Genomic DNA, 20,946 nt, shown 5'->3' with positions numbered 1-20,946 from the left:
GTTTGCTCCCAAGCCTTGCTGCCTGCACAGACAGCAGGGAACAGCACCACCCCTCGCTGCTCCCTCGTTGCAGAGTTTGATTAACAGATGCAGGAGCCAATGGCTCCCACTGCTATTAATCTGCCCTGTAAGGAGGGGTGGGGCCAGGAGAACAGCTGCTCTCAAGCACAGTGCTGGACCACGATGATGCTCAGATAAGTCGGGGGGGATCCCAGGCACAGAAGGTTTTATACAACCACCTTGAGGAATTACACTTTGCTTACTGACCTTCGTAGGAAGAGACTGGGGAGATCTGCAGTGGATAATGCTGAGAGGGATATGCTGGCTGCTCATCACTTTCTGTCATTACTTCAACAACTTGACAAACATCAGGAGGGTTGGTGACAATCATTTCTTCCACCATGCTATTGTTATATGCAGTTCCATCTGCAACATGGAAACACACAGATTACATTTTACAAGTAATAAGTACTGGTAGGTTTACCACCTGATACGTGATGCATACATTATAATCTGGCTTATGTTTCTGAAAATCACATCAAAGTTTATATAAAGTGCAAAACGAAATAGTAAATAGACTGTTAATGTAAAAAAAGATAAATGTCGTGTGTTTTATTATTTTTTCACAAAATCAGTACCTTCTACACACAAATCCCTATTTATCAAAAGGGCTGCCTTCAGGTTTCTTCAGGGTTGCCTTGGCAAAATGCCTAAAAATTTCCCAAAAATTGTATATAAGCCAGTGGGTGGATCAAACATGCCTTTAAGTCACATAAAGCCACAGATTTTCATTGTGCACCATTACAACCTTCCAACTGCCAGTGTCCTAACAACCAATGATGTCACCAGTTGATAAGGTTGTAGGGTGTCTGCACACCATCCTTGTTTGAACCACCTCTGCCCCTCTCCATCAGCACTTGGGTCACATTAGCTGAATGAGGGAGAGAAACTGAATTAAGGGATGGTGCCAATTTTTCATCTACTGCACCCATGCAAGCAATACCTGGCACTGCAACCCATCTCTTGTGGGGGCAGAACAGGCTACTACTTACTCAAAAATTGTCAGGGATAGGGCAGGGCACAACAAAAAAAATTAAAAAAGTACCGTTTTTAAAGGTGCAGTCATTTTTCATTGCTTAAAAGTAAAAAAAAAAAAAAAGAAAAGAAAAATTCCTTTGAATATCATGCCTGAAGGGTCCCCTTAACCCACCTGCAAAATTGCACATCCGTACAATCTATAGAACCTGCTGCAGCAGGACTGACATTTTTTCTTTTATTATATTTGTATGGATTTTTAAGGGGAACCCCACCTCCCAAAAATAGGGGGGGGGTAGTGTGTGGGGTTCCCCCTAAAAGCCATACCAGGCCCTTTAGGCCTGGTAGGCCTTTAAAGGGGAACCCCACCCCCAAGAAATGGGGGTGGGGGGGGGGGGAGTGTGGCGTCCCCTTAAACTCCTACCAGACCCTTTAAATAAGAGGGCACCCTGATGCTGCCCCCCACCCTTCTGAATGAGTTAAGGGGTGCTTGTACTCTTACCCATTCACTAAAGGGTTAAATTTAGGGAAAAACAAAGAGACCAGTCTTTTGAAAATTCCTTTAATTGAAGGAAAAAAAAAAAAAAAAAAAGTTTTTTTTACAAGTCTTATTAAAAAAAAAAAAAAGCCAAGAAAATGGTTCCATTGTTTTCCGTCGTCAATCATTGCATCCAGCGTTGTCATGATGACGCCGACTCGCCAAATAATAATAAAAAAAACCTGACGCACGCCGAGGTGACTGCACCCGCAATCTGACATTTATCAGAATTGCTTTGGCCAATCATGGCTCACAATGCACTGTGAGAGCACAGTGCATTGTGGGGTGCGGCAGGCGAATAGCCCGCTGCAACCCTTACCGTTCGTGTGTTCGGCAAACACACGAATGGCTGATGTTCAAGTCGAACTTAAGTTCGACTCGAACATCAAGCCCATCCCCTGTCCTGATGTATGTTATGATTTGTAACCAATTATCACAAAAAAAGCCCTCCCACTCTGTTGCTCTATGGTGGCAGAGATGAGTAAAAACCACATCCCTCATCTCAAGTGTTCTTGTGCAGACCTGAAGTCTGCACAAGAACACTTGGAAGAGAGAGGGTGTGTTTGGCCAAGTCTATTAGATTACAGAGTGCACTGATGCTTGTTGGGAAAGTGGAGGTAGGACTGTCTTTTTCTATACATGGAATTTCCACCTTGATGTATCCATCTGTGATCTGGAGTAATATATGAGGATGGCAGTTCAGAACTTCAATATTGTTGGGGGTCGACTTCAGCAAGTAATCTTCACCACGTCCACCTGCCTAAATGCATTGAGTTGCTGCCGTGTGATTGGCTGATTAGCAATTTGTGTTACCAAGCAATTGAACAGGTGTACCTAATACAATGGACAGTGAGTGTACACTTGTGACTTCGTATCCTAAGTAAGCTATGGCAACTTCCATATCCCGACAGGTTCTATTTAATGATTTACCGATATGCAAATTAGTAAAGTCAACAGGAATGGAAAAAATACATAAATTGTGACCCTGATTTTTGTATTATTTTAACAACTTTGACAAGATCTACTATAGATTCAGAGAAGGGAACTTTAATTTTTAAAGGTTATTTCTTCAACCTGGAACAAAGCTTATACAATCTATATAAAAGCATTGACTTTGCATGGAGAAACCTATACACTTAGTATATAAAGAATCAGTTCTTTTCAGAGATCCATCGAATCTCTGAGTATGGTATGCATTAAAAAAATTTAATATTTTACCTTTTTTTAGCTTGGATCGCTCACACTAAAGAGAATTGTCAATTGCTGTGCCATACACAGGTATGCCAATGCAGTAATTGGCAAACATTTGTTACTGGCAGCATAAAACCAGGATCATACCTTGTATGAAATACCCCTATAGACAATAAGGCCTCATGCACATGGAGGCTTTCAGGCACCTGGCACAAACTACATGCTTATTTCCGCGCCCAAGAGGTAATAAATGACTGCCCACTAGCTGTACACTTGTATACACCATGCTTGAATAAACGCATGCACTTGCATAGGCATAAATCCCTAAATGCGGCTTTTGTGGGTCCAGGGATTGTTTTACCCTTGTACAAGATAATGCAAGCACGGCATGTACCCATATACAGCTAGTGTACAGCCATTAATTACTATGGGCAGTTGAAGGCTGCAGCTATGTTTCCTGGGCATGTAAATCCATTCTCAATAGACCGGGTGCCCCTAAGTGTGCATGAGACCTAAGAAAAGATTCTTCTAATATGAAGTAACCTACCACTAGTTTTATAGATAGAGCAGTTGAAACACTCACCTACAATATTTACAGTGCTATCAACTTCTGGTCTCAATGTCGAACATATGAATGCATATTGTGGAGGAAGGGTATATGCTCCATTCAGCAATGGCAACGGTCTCTGGCCAAGTTCCTCCTGGACACAAACACATAGAATTAAATAAATCTATCCAAGCATTATATTTTTATTTTATTCCTTCTACTCTAATGATGTGACCTTTGTATTAGGGATCATTACTAAAGAAGATGGACAGAACACAAAAAAAATGTGCTTTCCTAGACATGGCTTCTTAATTGTAAAAATTGTTACTTTCCAAGTAGTGTTCACTCAGCAAGGTGGTAAATGTGAAAAATGATGCTCATGACGTACATCACAGCTATTTTCCCCTTATCAAATACACAGCTTTAGAGCTTCTAACCTTCTTACTAGTCAAACTGAAACTGGAACCTTCATCATACGATTCTCACAGTCCCCCACCCCTGAAGTGTATTTTTAACATTTTGTGGTTCTTTTCTTAAATACTTTGGAATAAATGTGCACATGCCACCACAACAACAATTAGTGCACATGGTTTTTTTTTGCTTCAACCAAATATATACAGTCATGGCCGAAATTGTTGGCACCCTTGATATTTCTCCAGGAAATCATGTATTTCTCACGAAACGTATTGCATTAACACATGTTTTGCTATACACATGTTTATTCCCTTTGTGTGTATTGGGACAAAACAAAAAAAGGGAGGAAAGAAAGCAAATTCGACATAATGTCACACAAACCTCCAAAAATGGGCTGGACAAAAGTATTGGCACCCTTTCACAACTGCGGATAAATAAGAATGTTACAAGCATGTGATGCTCCTGTAAACTCACCTGGGGCAAGTAACAGGTGTGGGCAATATAGAAATCACACCTGAAAGCAGATAAAAAGGAGAGACGTTCACTTAACCTTTGCATTGTGTGTCTGTCTGTGCCACACTAAGCATGGACAACAGAAAGAGGAGACGAGAACTGTCTGAGGACCTGAGAACCAAAATTGTGGCAAAATATCAACAATCTCAAGGTTACAAGTCCATCTCCAGAGAACTAGATTTGCCTTTGTCCACAGTGCGCAACATTATCAAGAAGTTTGCAACCCATGGCACTGTAGCTAATCTCCCTGGTCGTGGACGGATGAGGAAAATTGATGAAAGATTGCAACGCAGAATAGTCCGGATGGTGGATAAGCAGCCCCAAACATGTTCCAAAGACATTCAAGCTGTCCTGCAGGCTCAGGGAGCATCAGTGTCAGCGCGAACTATCCGTCGACATTTAAATGAAATGAAACGCTATGGCAGGAGACCCAGGAGGACCCCACTGCTGACACAGAGACATAAAAAAGCAAGACTACAGTTTGCCAAAATGTACTTGAGTAAGCCAAAAGCCTTCTGGGAAAACGTCTTGTGGACAGATGAGACCAAGATAGAGCTTTTCGGTAAAGCACATCATTCTACTGTTTACCGAAAACGGAATGAGGCCTACAAAGAACAAAACACAGTACCTACGGTAAAATATGGTGGAGGTTCAATGATGTTTTGGGGTTGTTTTGCTGCCTCTGGCACTGGGTGCCTTGACTGTGTGCAAGGCATCATGAAATCTGAGGATTACCAAAGGATTTTGGGTCGCACTGTAGGGCCCAGTGTCAGAAAGCTGGGTTTGCGTCCAAGATCCTGGGTCTTCCAGCAGGACAATGACCCCAAACATACGTCAAAAAGCACTCAGAAATGGATGGCAAAGAAGCGCTGGAGAGTTCTGAAGTGGCCAGCAATGAGCCCAGATCTAAATCCCATTGAACACCTGTGGAGAGATCTTAAAATTGCTGTTGGGAAAAGGTGTCCTTCCAATAAGAGAGACCTGGAGCTGTTTGCAAAGGAAGAGTGGTCCAAAATTCCGGGTGAGAGGTGTCAGAAGCTTATTGATGGTTATAGGAAGCAACTGATTTCAGTTATGTTTTCCAAAGGGTGTGCAACCAAATATTAAGTTAAGGGTGCCAATACTTTTGTCCAGCCCATTTTTGGGGTTTTGTGTGACATTATGTCATATTTGCTTTTCTGCCTCTGTTTTATATTTGTTCCAATACATACAAAGGGAATAAACATGTGTATAGCAAAACATGTGTTAATGCAATACCTTTTTTGTGTGAAATACTTGATTTTCAGGAAAAATATCAAGGGTGCCAACAATTTCGGCCATGACTGTATATAAAGCATTTTTGAAAGTCAGAGAAAAACAGAGAGCACCTCTGTCAGGTGTAATTGCTGCCTGTGTCCCTATATGGAAAATTTCCCCTAATTCACTTTCAGGACAGGAAGTGAAGGCAAATCCCTCCAAATAGAGATGCAGACAAAACAAAAAGTATGTTTTTACTAAGAGTCAGAACATTTGACAATGTTTTTTTTACTGCCTGTGCCTTCCTGTCACAGTGACAACTATGCTACCCCCATTTCTTGTCCTGGATCTACAGGGACAAAGAGTGAGCAAAAATCTCCCGAATGGGTTCACAGACACAAATAAATACCTGCCTGAAAATGTAACTCTGTGTTACGTTCTAATTTCTTTTTGGCTGAAGTTAGGGTTGAATCATCTGGTACCGAGTCTATGAATTTTGAAGAGGATCATTTAAAACTGGGACCAGTTGTATTTAGTGCTGTTTTTGCCATGAACTGCATTGCTATTCAGTTATTTCTTCACACAACTCACAGGGAATGCTCCTTAAATACATTTCGAAGGCAAGATTTTGTGAGTGGATCCTAAAGGTGCCCATGAACAGAGAAAGACTGGCTTTAAATGAACTGTTCACCACCTGTTGCTTCAGACAATTTTTTACTGACTCAAATATATGATACCATTCCTGCAGTTAATTTCAGCCTATAAATATACCACGTTACAAGTCCTAAAGTTGCAATGTCTAATATACTTTACCAATATAAAACCTGAACCCGTATGGTTTTAAAAAAAATGGCATTAAAAAAAAAAAACTGTGGAAAAAGTAGGTATTGTTCTGCTTACAGAGTCAGCTATTCTTCAGCACAGGTAGAAATGCTAATGACCAAAGCCACCATTAGCACCGTGCCACTTTCCTGACCATCAATTTATTTCTATACAAAAACGTTTGAACAATGCAGTAACTGCAAGAATGACTGTTAGCACAAACACTTTTGTCCATTTGTGGCTGTTTTCGTTCTGTAATCTCCATGGTCACCCGAGCCCTAAAAGACACAACTGCCCTCAAGGCTGCCAGAAATTGTGTTTGGTCAATAATTTTACCTGGTGAACGAAATCTTACTCAATTTGTAAGGAATAGCGCCTAAAGCTGCAAAAATAATAAAAAGAACACTGCGACATTGCTTAGATGCTTAAACTTGCACAGAGTAAAAGTGCAAGTATGATAAACTTGCCACAAAATAAAACATGAAGAGTTGCCTTTTCTGTCAACCAACCTAACCCCCTAGAGATAGGGATGGGAACAGGCTTTAGCTAATAGCACAGATTTTATTACCTACCCAATGGACTGTTCTCCAAGACTGGCCTGAAGCCAGGTTGTAGGTCACATAGATTAGATTATTTCTCAGACCGGCTCTTGTCTAACCCATAGGTTTGACAGGCTCAACAACTCCCACAACCTACCTTAGAACATCTGTAATAACATGCACATATAGAGAATGTGGGGCCCAGCCTTCCAAAATACAAGAAAACCTTTAAAATTTGCAAACAGGGCAGTGTCTTTTTATCTCACCTTTCTTGTTTGCATCATATAGTTAGTGAAAAGACTACTGATGAACTTTAAGTAAAAACTGCTAACTGATGGCAGGGATCTTTAAGCAAAGACATATCTATACTGGTCATCATAAAATGCATGTTGCATTTAAATTTAGGGCCAAAGAACATAAGTAGAAAGCAACACACATACTACTAATTTATTGTTAAAGCAGAACTAAAGTCTCTCAATCAACAGTAACTATTTTAATCCTTATTCTGCTAGCATTAGTAAATAGAATGAAAGGTACATTTACTCATTTTAGACCTTTTTTTTTTTTTTACATTTCTTTTGTTGCATCCTGGTTTCTGGCCCAAGTCAAAATAATGTCATAGATCCCAGGCGTCTACATGGGCATTGGTTTTCTTTCCTCTGGAGAAGGGGCTTTTTCATCTAAGCACATCCACCTGCCTGCATGCCTGACCTAATGGCAGATAGATTCCAGGAAGTAAAAGCTACATGAATCTCCTTCCCTTACTCAATATGGCCAAAGATAGAAATGCTAGAGGGTGTTTTTCAAAGTGGTTTCTCAAAAAAATAAAAAATAAAGCATGGTGACATGGATGGATGGGTGAGTTTGCTTTGAATAGTAACAATGAATTAAATTGGAATTTCAGGCTATTAACTAAGCTTAACCACTTCAAGTCCGGACACTTTCACCCCCTTCCTGTGCAGGCCAATTTTCAGCTTTCAGTGCTATCACTTTGAATGACAATTTCATGCTAATGCAACACTGTACCCATATGATTTTTTAGCTTTTATTGAGACAGATAAAACTTTATTTTGGTGGTATTTATTCACCACTGGAATTTCTATTTTTGCTATATAAATGAAAAAGTCCAAACATTTTGAAAAAAAAAGTGTTTTTCTAATAAAGTTTTGCAAACAAATAATCTTTCTTCATAAATCATGGCCAAAATGTATTCAGCTATCTTTTTAGTAAAAAAAAAAAAATAACCCAAATTAGTTTAGAGCCAAAAATTGTAATTTTTAAAAAAATGTTTTTACATTTTTATATTATTTATGTTTTTTTTTTTAACATGCTGTCACCATAGTGACCCTGTACTACTCGTGGGGGGTGATAAAGATTTTTTTTCTTTTTTTACACGGATTGCTTTTACACCCATAAAGACTGTAAAAGCAATCATTTCTCCTTCTCTCTGGCTACATTCTTGCAGCCATTGAGAAATACTGTGAGAGCTGTGATTGGTCACAGCTTGTCACATGGTACTACGCTGTTGTGAATAGCCTTGTACCATGTGACCTCTGTGATCATTCACAGATTTCACAAGTAGTAAGCAATGATGTCAGGAAGTGACATCTTGTTTACTACTATTCATGTAATCACTGATTGGCCAATCAGTGATCACATGAATCGGGACCTCACACAGAGATCCCGTACAGCGATCGGACATAGCAGGCACCGGATCATGGTGCTGCGCACTCCCAGGAAGCATGCACAGGCAGTGAATGCAGGGGGCCGTTTCTAAACAGCCACCTGCTTCGGCACTGCTCCCGTCTGGCCATTTATATACATGGGCCGGATGGGAAGTGGTTAAACCTGCTCCCACCTCCCTTTCTAAATCCAATACTAACTACCCTGTAGAAGGAAGAAGATGCTAATACTTGCCTATTCGCAGGGTGCTCTGGACCAGTCACATAATCGGCCTGCAGGAGCAGTTTCAGGGGGATGGAGGGGCAGCCGACAATGGATGCACCATAGTAAGCCTGTGGGTGATGTCACCACCCAGGCATTGCAGCCGTTGTCGTCAATCTCTCTTCTCCCCTGAAGAGATTACGTGACTGTACTAGAGAGGTCTGAGAATAGGTAGGTATAAGCATCTTTCTTTCACAGGGTTGCTCATATAGGATTTAGAAGGGGGAGGGGGGGTAGGTTTAGGCTTAGTTAGTATCAGCCTGGAATTCCACCTTAAATAGCATTTTCAATTTGTGGTGCTCAGACACAGTTTAGTTTCACTTTAAGATATAGTAGGCAGTGTGGGAAAAATAAAAATCCAAACCTTCTCTTGTTTTATTCTTTCTTCTTTTTCTGCTTTTGCTCTTTTTCCTGAAAGGGAAAGCAAAAGAGAAAGGAGTTTATTAGGAAGCATAACCTGTACCATATCAGTCTGCTCATTTGCATGCAGGACAGTCTTATTTTCTAAGGCAGCTGTTAACAGGAAACCAAGTTAAGTAATTCTTTGTGTACATGTCTGACTAAGCGCTTCCCATAACAAGTGTTACACAGTATGTCTTTATCCATTTTTCCTGCACATATTGTAGTGAATACACTGGTACAATACATTGTTATTCAAATATGCTTCTTGTAAATATGAGCACATATGCAAATAAAGATCTTTACTGGCCATAGTTATAATGTTAAAGTACCTATACACATTAAGCCGGCTACTCATGGATCATAATGCAGCTGTTTCAGCAGGGACCAGACAAATTTCGATTAATGTATGGGCTGGCTTGTTTGATTGATCAGTGCCACCGACTATAGCAAAGAACAATAGCTCAGTGATTCCCCATCCACATCAAATGTGTGGATGGAAGGAATGGGGTTTTCTTTTTCGTTCAAGCCAGTGGTTGAATGGAAAAGAAAAAAAAAAAAGAATCATGTATGGCCTGCTTTAGATAACAGTCCCCCAATCTGGTAGCTACTGGTGTTCAGAGGTTACAAAAGCTTGGTCGATCGGTATTGATTTTCCCAAAGTAATCCAATGCTTAGACTGCCTGCAGTATTATGCGTGCTGCACCTCCTCTTAAGTAGCCTACACAGGGATTCTTATTGGACCAGAGGAATCCTGTTTATAGGCAAAGCTGGGCTAAGATTTCCAATTCTCATCCTACTTGGTAGATAGTATCACAAGGGCAATAATAAGCAGAACGTTGTTATAGGCAGTGATGCTATGGGTGACCACTCCTATCTGACACTCATATTCTGTTGGAATATTTATAGTAATTTACAGAAAATGGAGCATGGTTGAGTGACCATCCTAAATAAGATTGTCCCAAACAAATTCTTTAAAACAGAGCCTGATCACCATTCTCCTATCCACCAAAACATAGCAATGTGCCAATATATGAAGAGAGGGACGAGCGCTGGATATGATAGGATTCAAGCTGCTAGCATATAGGTAAACCTCGTATACCCCATTCATCAAAATTCAAATACAAAAAATGCAGCGCTTGAGTGTATAATACAGGGAATTAGCATGAATAACAGATTTAAATGTTCATATTTCAACATGCACCAGATTCCACATTCTTAAATTGTTAAAACAATAATCAGATGAGTAATGAAGATCTATCCGTCTAATCAAGGTGCATATAGTGATGGTGATGCTAAAATCATAAGTTCTGTGATGTATCCAAAGAAATCCGTGACTTCCGTGATAGGGGAATAACTGTATAATGCACTAACCAGATAGCGCAAGTACATGCGCATTGGAGTATAATGACCTACTCCTGGTCACAGCCAGATGGTCCTCAGCATGAAGCCCTCAAGGACACCAGTGCACCACTCTTGCCGTCTCCTACCACCAGGGGGGGTGCGCCTCTTTACAGTAACACGAAATCACTTTGTATCCTCTATCACCAGGATTGGTGTACTTTCTTATCAGGAGATCATCTCAGGGGCTCAGCAATAAGACCCAAAAGAAAGAAATCTTGATAGTGTAGTATTTTATTCAAAGGTAAAAAAGTAAGTAATACACTTACATGGTAATGTCCAAAAAGCTGATGCATAGAATCCAAAAAGATGGCCGACAGTCAGATGCATGAAACCAGTGGATAATAAATGGTGTGAGAGGTGTCCTTATCCCTAACGCGTTTCGTGGCAATGGCACATTATCAAATGCCACGAAACGCGTTAGAGATAAGGACACCTCTCACACCATTTATTATCCACTGGTTTCATGCATCTGACTGTCGGCCATCTTTTTGGATTCTATGCATCAGCTTTTTGGACATTACCATGTAAGTGTATTACTTACTTTTTTACCTTTGAATAAAATACTACACTATCAAGATTTCTTTCTTTTGGGTCTTATTGCTGAGCCCCTGAGATGATCTCCTGATAAGAAAGTACACCAATCCTGGCGATAGAGGATACAAAGTGATTTCGTGTTACTGTAAAGAGGCGCACCCCCCCTGGTGGTAGGAGACGGCAAGAGTGGTGCACTGGTGTCCTTGAGGGCTTCACGCTGAGGACCATCTGGCTGTGACCAGGAGTAGGTCATTATACTCCAATGCGCATGTACTTGCGCTATCTGGTTAGTGCATTATACAGTTATTCCCCTATCACGGAAGTCACGGATTTCTTTGGATACATCACAGAACTTATGATTTTAGCATCACCATCACTATATGCACCTTGATTAGACGGATAGATCTTCATTACTCATCTGATTATTGTTTTAACAATTTAAGAATGTGGAATCTGGTGCATGTTGAAATATGAACATTTAAATCTGTTATTCATGCTAATTCCCTGTATTATACACTCAAGCGCTGCATTTTTTGTATTTGAATAGCAATGTGCCGTGTGATTGTTAAGGAAAAATGACAAAGTAGGAAATGAAAGTGAGAATTTTGAAACCCACTGAGCTAATAAAAAATACAGGAAGTTTTAACAAACAAAAATCTGTAAGCATATGAGGTTGTTACTATGCTAGAACACCAACCCTGAAACTGAATTCTGATCCTGCCATTCAGATGCTGTGCCGCAATGGTTAAGAAGCAAAAAGTGACCAGATTTCTCTTACTGCACATTTAAGTTATGTCATGGAGATTTACTTACATTATGCAAGGGCTTTATTAAAACCTAGTAAGACCAGAGCCAGGCCTTACACTGAAAACAAGAAAAAAATCAAAATGAACCTAACAGTTACAATCAGAGTTGAAATTATCATACGCAGGCTAACTTGAAAGATGTAATTTAAAGTGATATTTGCAGTGGTTTTGCACAGAGCAGCCCTGATCCTCCCCTGCTCAGGTCCCCTGCTAGCGTTCCTGGCCCCTACCTCCTGCCTAGTGCCCTCATAACAAGCAGCTTGCTCCAGGGGCTCCTGAGCCGCTGCTCTGTGTGTCCACCTCACCCACAGACTGCGGCTTGACCCCAGGCTTCTCTCCTCATTGGCTCACTGGCTGTGACTGACAGTAGCGGGAGCCAATGGCTACTACTGCTGTATCAGCCAATGAGGAAGGAGAGTCATGGGGGAGCCGAGGCTCTCGTGCACAGCTCAGGTAACTATTAAAGGGGATGCTGCTCACAGAAGGTAAAAAAACTTAACCCTTTACAATCACTTTATCTAATACATATTGTGCAAATTTGAATGATGTTCTATAACCAATAGTTATTATCAGTAAACCCGCTGAGTTCAGTAAAGCAAAAAAATAGAAACATTTGCATAGGAGTTCCTGAGTATAGACCGTAAAGTATGCATACAGTGCAAATGTACGCTATTAAAGTACAAGAGCTGATTCTGTCCTAGCAACAGTGGGATGCTAGGAGGCAAAAGCTGCCTGTATCCTAGTAACAGAGACTGGTTCGTAGCTTTCTTGAGAAGATGCCTATGCCCCGGAGGAAGAGAGGAATTTAGATGGGAGTAGCCACTTGCTTCCAGCAATGGAGGACACTAGGCTTCTACCAGCAAGATCCTCCATACTAGTTGCTACATTTTCATATGGCCGTGTGCATTAGGCATGTTAGCGTCCAGCATTGTAATATGGTCAGAGCACCCAGAGAGTCCCAAGGTCACCGATTAGACTTAAACACACAATACTGACCTTACCTAAGAGACTTTGCTAAAGGAGAAAGCTCCTTTGCACAAAAAAATGCCCAGAACAAGGATTCCTCCTTTATTCCTTCCATATCAGTCTATAATAATGAAGAATAAAGGAGGAATCTATTGTTCAGGGCATTTTGTTGAGTAAAGCGATTACAGAAGTTACAGCTGTTTGCACAACATTATTAAACAAAGTTTTATAGCTTTCATGTATAATAATGCTGTGCAAGCAGCTGCACCTTCTGTAACTAGTAAGAAGTCAAGTTAATAAAATTTTATATTTTGGTGGTTGCTGTGGATTAAAGAATTACACTCACCGGCCACTTTATTAGGTACACCTTTGCTAGTGACAAAAAAGTATCCCTTATACCATTACACCACCATAACCAGCCTGAACCATTGATACAAGGCAGGATGGATCCATGCTTTCATGTTGTTTACGCCAGATTCTGACCCTACCATCTGAATGTTGCAACAACCAGTCTGCCCATTCTCCTCTGATATCAACAAGGCATTTTTGTCCACACAACTACTGCTCACTGGATATTTTCTGTTTTTCGGACCATTCTCTGTAAACCTTAGAGATGGTTGTGTGTGTAAATCCCAGTAACTCAGCAGTTTTTGTAATACTCAGACCAGCCCGTCTGTCACCAACAACCATGCCACGTTCAAAGTCACAAAAATCCCCTTTCTTCCCCATTCTGAGGCTCGGTTTGAACTTCAGCAAGTCGTGTTCACCCCATGCCTAAATGCATTGAGTTACTGCCATGTGATTGGCTGATTAGCAATTTGTGTTACCAAGCAATTGAACGGGGGTACCTAAATAAAGTGGCTGGTGAGTGTGTATTGCTCTATGCATCATACATTAATACACTCAAAATATCCAAGACTAGGTTCACAGTATGTGGAAATACACATGGGGTGCCATTAACCCTCAATAGCACCCAAATGCACTGGAAAGCATGGCACTTTTTTCCACACATGGAAAAGAATGGAGCCATGAGATTTCCCTGTGACCACATTTTTGATGATAGGCAAGGACTTTTTAAAAAAAAAATGGGTTGCTGTGTCTTTGCAAATGGTGATGTGAACCTACCTAAAACAATTGTTGTTGCTACAAATTGAATGACAGGCCATCAAAGTTACACAGAAACAAATCATAGCATACCTCTTTTTGAAGGTCTTTCTGCTAAAGGTATCATCCTGTATACTCTGAAGGCATTATTGCCTTTCTTCATACTTTTGTCTTTTACTTCTTCTATATCTGGTAAGGAGTTCATTGCACACCTAAAATTTGCCTTCCATGTCTTTGGATCTGGTTTATCTATACCAGGCTGATATTTCCCTATAAATCAAGAACATATATAAATAATTAGATATAAATAGCTATAGCAGGGAGGTAGGGAGAACCAAATGATTGGGGTGTGAGACTGCATTAAAGTTTAAAAAAAAATTGACTTTATGTATCATATGACCACAAATAGCATTGACAGTAAAAGTAGATTTCGGGTTTTGATTACACAAAAACAACAAAAATCTAATTATAGCTTGTGTATTTGTGATTTTCTATTTTCATATGGTGAAATAAGAGAACATCCTTATGCTTTTTTTCAGCTTCTCTGAACCGAATAATGCATATGTACAGTAAAACCAAGCCATGGAAGTCATGTTGCATTTTAATAAGACTCTTGATGATTTTTATAGCCTGGTGAAGGGGGTATGAGGACCTAATGGGCAATCCACTGGGGGACTGTAATCATAATATATGCACGCTCAGATATATAGTTATGTACCATATTTTTCGCTCCATAAGACGCACCTTTTTCCCCCCAAAAAAGGGAGGAAAATGTCAGTGCGTCTTATGGAGCGAATGTAAAGCGGCCGGTCCGGTATTTCTGCTGCCACCATGTCAGAATATCGGGCCGGCCACTCAGCTCTTCTCTCCTGCAGGACCTTACCTGTTCCTCACTCCAGCGCTGCACTCTTTTTTTCTGCGGCGGCTTCTGTGACAGCCGGGTGCCCACTGCGCATGCGCGAGAAGCGCTGCACTTTGTGAATGGTCCGGTGTCTTCTGGGACACATGACAGGTCCCAGAAGGCTCCGGGCCATTCACAAAGCGCAGAGCTTCTCGCGCATCCGCAGTGGGCACCCGCCTGTCACAGAAGCCGTCGCGGGAAGAAGAAGGAAGGACAACTCCGCGGAAGTGGGAGCGGGTACCTGTCAAATTCAGGTACCCGTTCCCCTCCCTCCCCAAAGGTCCGCAGTCTCTGGTCATCCCCTGTACTATGTCCGCAATCTCTGGTCATTCCCTGTACTATGTCCGCAGTCTCTGGTCATTCCCTGTACTATGTCCGCAGTCTCTGGTCATTCCTTGTACTATGTCCGCAGTCTCTGGTCATTCCCTGTACTATGTCCGCAGTCTCTGGTCATTCCCTGTACTATGTCCGCAGTCTCTGGTCATTCCCTGTACTATGTCCGCAGTCTCTGGTCATTCCCTGTACTATGTCCGCAGTCTCTGGTCATTCCTGGTACTATGTCCGCAGTCTCTGGTCATTCCTGGTACTATGTCCGCAGTCTCTGGTCATTCCTGGTACTATGTCCGCAGTCTCTGGTCATTCCCTGTACTATGTCTGCAGTCCATTGGTTCAGAATATTTTTCTCCTCTAAAACCTAGACGCGTCTTATGGAGCGAAAAATACGGTACATAGTTTATAGATGGGTAAATTATAGATATACATATACACAGCAGTTTAGTAACAAAGGCAGAAGAGCATACAATGCACTGTGTATGGGCAGCATTCTACCCAGAGACGCACCGTTCTCCTCACAGGAAAAGCAAAACTCTATGCTCCTGTTTCATCCCTTTGACACGGGCTGCAAATTCTTGAGCTCTCAACATGCTTTTAGACCTGTGATTTGCATGGCACATGGCAGGGGTTGGAACCGCAAACTAAAGGATTGATTTAATAAAACTGATGCACTCTGAATCTGGTGCAGCTGTTCATGGTAGCCAATCAGCTTCAAACTTCAGCTTGTTCAATTAAGCTTTGACAATAAAACCTGGATCAGACTGGAATCTATGCAGAACTGCACCAGATTTTGCACTGTTTTCGTAAATAACCCCCTACAGCCCTGGCCAAATAAGTTTTGAGAATGACACAAATTTACCTGTTGTTAGGAAACGTGTGCAGTCATCATAGCTTTGCACAAAAAGATTCACAGGCAAGGATATTACTTCTATTAAAATTGCACCTAAATCAATTATTTATTGGATCATCAAGAACTTCAAGGCGAGAGGTTCAATTGTTGTGAAGAAGGCTTCAGGGTGCCCAAGAAAGTCCAGCAAGTGCCATGACCATCTCTTAAAGTTGATTCAGCTACAGGATTGGGGCACCACCAGTGCAGAGCTTGCTCAGGAATGGCATCAGGCAGGTGTGAGTACATCTGCACGCACAGTGAGGCAAAGAGATTTGGAGGAAAGCCTGGTGTCAAGAAGGGCAGCAAAGAAGCCACTTCTCTCCAGGAAAATATCAGGGAAAGACTGATATTCTTCAGAAAGTACGGGGATTGGACTGCCGAGGACTGGGGTAAAGTCATTTTTTCTGATGACTCCCCTTTCCGATTGTTTGGGGCATCCTGAAAAAACCTTGTCAGGAGAAGAAAAGGTGAGCTCTACCATCAGTCCTGTGTCATACCAATAGTAAAGCATCCTGAGACTATTCATATGTGGGGTTGCTTCTCAGCCAACGGAGTGGGCTCACTAATAATTTTGCCTAAGAACACAGCCATGAATAAAGATTGGTACAAAAACATCCTCCGACAGCAACTTATCCCAACCATCCAAGAACAGTTTGGTGACAAACAATGCCTTTTCCAGCATGTTGGGGTGCCTTGACATAAGGCACGAGTGATAACCAACTGGCTTGGGGAACAAAAGATCAAACGTTTGGGTCCATGGCCAGGAAACTCCACAGACCTTGATTCCACAGAGAACTTGTGGTCAATCCTCAAGAGGAGAGTGAACAAAAAACCCCCCACAAATTATGACAACCTTCAAGCATTAATTATGCAAGTATGGGCTACTATCAGGATATGGCCCAGAAGATGATTGACAGCATGCCATGGCGAATTACAGAGGTCTTGAAAAAGAAGGGTCAACACTGCAAATGTTGACTCCTTGCATAAACTTAGTGTGATTGTAAATAAAAGCCTTTATGACACTTATGAAATGCTTACTTCAGTATACCATAGTAACATCTGACAAAAAGATCTAAAAACACTGAAGCAGCAGACTTAGTGAAAATTAATATATGTGTCATTCTCAAAACTTTTGGCCAGGGCTGTATATGTCTGAAAAAGCCACAGTGTGATAAAGACCCAAGCTTTTTTTTTTTTTAGCTTCATATTCATTTGGGATTCTCAACACATATCTATGTGGTCTAGCTGTTGATCTGTCTTATTCTGAAATGTAGAATGAGCTGCGCTAAATAAAAAAAAAAAAAAAAAACAAGCCTACCAACATCACCCATAATTAATAATAATCCAAGTCGACACTGCTGTGAAAAGTAGCAGACTATTATAGAGTAAGAGAATGAGAATCTTTGGTCTGAGTTTTATTCACACAATATTGGCATTACATGCCCATCTAGGAGCTGATGACTTCAACTATTACCAAAGGATGAAAAAACAGTTTAAAAGCAATACGCTTTAAGTGTTGTGTTGACGTGTGTTGAATACCTGTATGAATTGCCCAGTTTCTGAACAGAGGGGCATCTTTGTCCACATCCCACCCATGACGTGCCGCGTGCATCCATGGAATCTGGAATATTTTCTTTTCCTGAAATTAAAAGATATAAAAATAAATATTTCCACAGCCACAACTACATTAATGAATGCAAACTTTCAACTAAGAGGCAGAAGAAACACTGGTACTGATGTAAACAGCATCCCATGGATAATACTAATGCGTTATTAATAAACAAAAATTATGAATCATGTCAAAAAAGGTTGAACATAGCTATTACTAATGGCTTATCTCTTTTTTCATAAACACACTGCCAAATACACTGTGTTCTGGGTAGTAAATGTCTAGTGGACTTCGCTTATCTTATAATGAGAAAGCAAAACTTCACATCCGGCCTCTCCATGCAGAGCTGGCTGAAACTGATAACAGTTTGAAACCCTTTCCTGGGACAAAGCTGCTGTTCATGCTCTTGGCACAGCCTGCCCAGTTAGATTATTAACCTTCACACTAAACCAAGATAATACTTTTATACATAATATCCCAGCCTATATGTCAGATTGCCCTCATACGCTACACTACTGCTGCTTATAATGAGTTGTAGACAAAATAGTGAAAACATGGGTGAAAAAAAGATGAACAAACACATTGAAAAAGCCCTGTTCACACCTGAGCGATCTGAAGTGTGATTTGAAGATCCACCAAAGTGTTTCAGCCCTAAAAACTAGGATACCATTATTTTCAATGGTGCCTGTTCACACCAAAGCATAATGTCATTTGAAGCTTGTTTTTTAATACAGAATTGCATGTTTTGGCCCAAAAAAAAAAAAAGCTAGTAACTAGCTTTTCGCTGGCTTAAAATAATAAAAAATAAGCTTAAGCCTGAAATGCACACAAAAACACCTGTACAGTCGTGAAACAAAATTGCACAAAAGACAACCAAATGCTCAGCTCAAGAGTGAATGGGGCCTTAAAAAAAATGTTTTCCCAAAGAAATTTTAGCCTCTCTCGTGTACTGTTAAAGCTGCATAAGAAATGTAGGTGCACGGCACATGTATTATTTTTAGTCTGTGAATGGAACAGCTCATAATAAAAAGGAGTTGTCCTCAGTCAGGATTTTGTCCTAGGGCAGTGTTCCTAATACAGCCTTCAATTCCCCCTACATAGGTGTGGTCGTACATGTAAGTAGATGCACCAGAGAAAAAAGTGAAATTGCCTAGAAGTCACAGACATGAAAAAAGTATAGCAAAAGGGACGATTTTGCAGGCACAGGTTATAAGGCTTTGGCATGCTGTATACAAGGTTAGTCCTTGCATTCTGTATGCAGGAGAGGCCAACATCCTGGCAATGCTTGGTGAATTGCAGGTGCTTATTTCAAGGGATTTTGGAATTGCTGCTCGATTCCGAATGATCCCTGGTCAAAGTTCACATGCCTGGCCTTCCAACATTACCAGAGCCTCTTCAATGTTTAACCCAAACAGTGTCCAATCACCTGCAGTATACAGTAACATGTGGGTCTCTTACCACTTGTTCACATATCTGTGGCCGTGCGGGCCGTGTTTTGCATGGGCACGAGAGCCTATTCATTTGAATTGACTCCCGTGCCCCAGGACACGCAGGGAAGAAGTCCCTGCACTTCTTCGTTAAACGTAGCCTGCACGGGAACCGAGGTTCCCAGTACAGTTGCGATTTCCAGTGCGGGCGGCATGCCATTAGAATTAATGGCACCCGCCCGTGGGTCCTTCATTCCTCTGTGCGGGTGGTGCAGCTACACGGATTTTTGTGCGGATCCGCAGCGGCACCACCCACACAGATGTGAACCAGGGTTTACTCAAGTAAAGCAACCTGGCCTTCCTACTGGGAGCAAAACATGTGTCTTCATCAGAAATAAACATTGTGCTTCAGTATGCCCTTTGCAACTCAACATTCCCCATACCAGGTCCTTATCTTGTCTCCTGAAGACTCTTGCCACCAAAGAAAAGTCCTCCCAGGCTCAACCACTTCATGCTTTCAAATAAAGGGTAAAATGTCATCCCTTAACAACCATACCGATTACAATCGGATAATGAAACACTGTTAAGTGTGATCATAACTGAGGCAGGTTAAGACATGTACGGTGTTACATAAGATTATCGCAATTAAAAATTATCACATCACTTAAAAACATGAAAAAAAGAATAGAAAATATTTCCATACCCTGAAATTGAGGTGTGGCAAGATGCATGTGCCATTCTTGACTAGAACTGACCAATCATTTCATACAGTCAGTAATTTAACAGTATCTCATTAAAATGAAAGTATGGTACAGCAAGTGCAAGAAGGCATAGCCTGTAGCGCTACACACCTCTTCTTCAATATATACTCACTGCATACACAAATCCAAGTGTCTAGAGAAGCCTTTGTCTACCAGGGTTCCTCCAGAGGTTGGAGGTGTTCCTTGAGTAGCAAGTCATTTTAGCTTTTTAAGTAAGTATCCTTTGACACCAGTGATCTTTTTAGCTACTGACCACATACAGTCAGGTCCATAAATATTGGGACATGGACACAATTCTAACATTTTTGGCTCTATACACCACCACAATGGATTTGAAATGAAACAAACAAGATGTGCTTTAACTGCAGACTGTCAGATTTAATTTGAGGGTATTTACATCCAAATCAGGTGAACAGTGTTGGAATTACAACACTTTGCATATGTGCCTCCCACTTCTTAAGGGACCAAAAGTAATGGGACAGAATAATAATCATAAATCAAACTTTCACTTTTTAATACTTGGTTGCAAATCCTTTGCAGTCAATTACAGCCTGAAGTCTGGAACGCATAGACATCACCAGACGCTGGGTTTCATCCCTGGTGATGCTCTGCCAGGCCTCTACTGCAACTGTCTTCAGTTCCTGCTTGTTCTTGGGGCATTTTCCCTTCAGTTTTGTCTTCAGCAAGTGAAATGCATGCTCAATCGGATTCAGGTCAGGTGATTGACTTGGCCATTGCAGAACATTCCACTTCTTTCCCTTAAAAAACTCTTTGGTTGCTTTTGCAGTATGCTTTGGGTCATTGTCCATCTGCACTTTGAAGCGGCGTCCAATGAGTTCTAAAGCATTTGGCTGAATATGAGCAGATAATATTGCCCGAAACACTTCAGAATTCATCCGGCTGCTTTTGTCAGCAGTCACATCATCAATAAATACAAGAGAACCAGTTCCATTGGCAGCCATACATGCCCACGCCATGACACTACCACCACCATGCTTCACTGATGAGGTGGTATGCTTAGGATCATGAGCAGT

At 41.1% G+C, this 20,946-nt stretch overlaps 1 protein-coding gene across 2 annotated transcripts in view; it reads right to left on the bottom strand.

Moving 5' to 3' along the window:
* The window catches only part of IRF2 (interferon regulatory factor 2), a 121,561-nt gene that overhangs the window by 19,969 nt on the left and 80,646 nt on the right, over positions 1-20,946 (bottom strand). For both annotated transcript variants that reach the window (XM_089669632.1, XM_089669631.1), the window contains exons 3-7: positions 17,655-17,754; positions 14,086-14,262; positions 9,144-9,190; positions 3,348-3,465; positions 268-426 (exon numbers count right to left, since the gene is read on the bottom strand). In XM_089669632.1, coding sequence (XP_089525758.1) covers positions 268-426; positions 3,348-3,465; positions 9,144-9,190; positions 14,086-14,262; positions 17,655-17,754 — 601 coding nt within the window. The remainder of the gene's footprint in view (positions 1-267; positions 427-3,347; positions 3,466-9,143; positions 9,191-14,085; positions 14,263-17,654; positions 17,755-20,946) is intronic.

Source organism: Staurois parvus, unplaced genomic scaffold, assembly GCF_062004578.1.
Source record: "Staurois parvus isolate SC_StPar_1 unplaced genomic scaffold, SC_StPar_1.0 ptg000080l, whole genome shotgun sequence".
Classification (NCBI taxonomy): domain Eukaryota; kingdom Metazoa; phylum Chordata; class Amphibia; order Anura; family Ranidae; genus Staurois; species Staurois parvus.
This window is presented reverse-complemented; position numbering and strand designations above follow the sequence as displayed.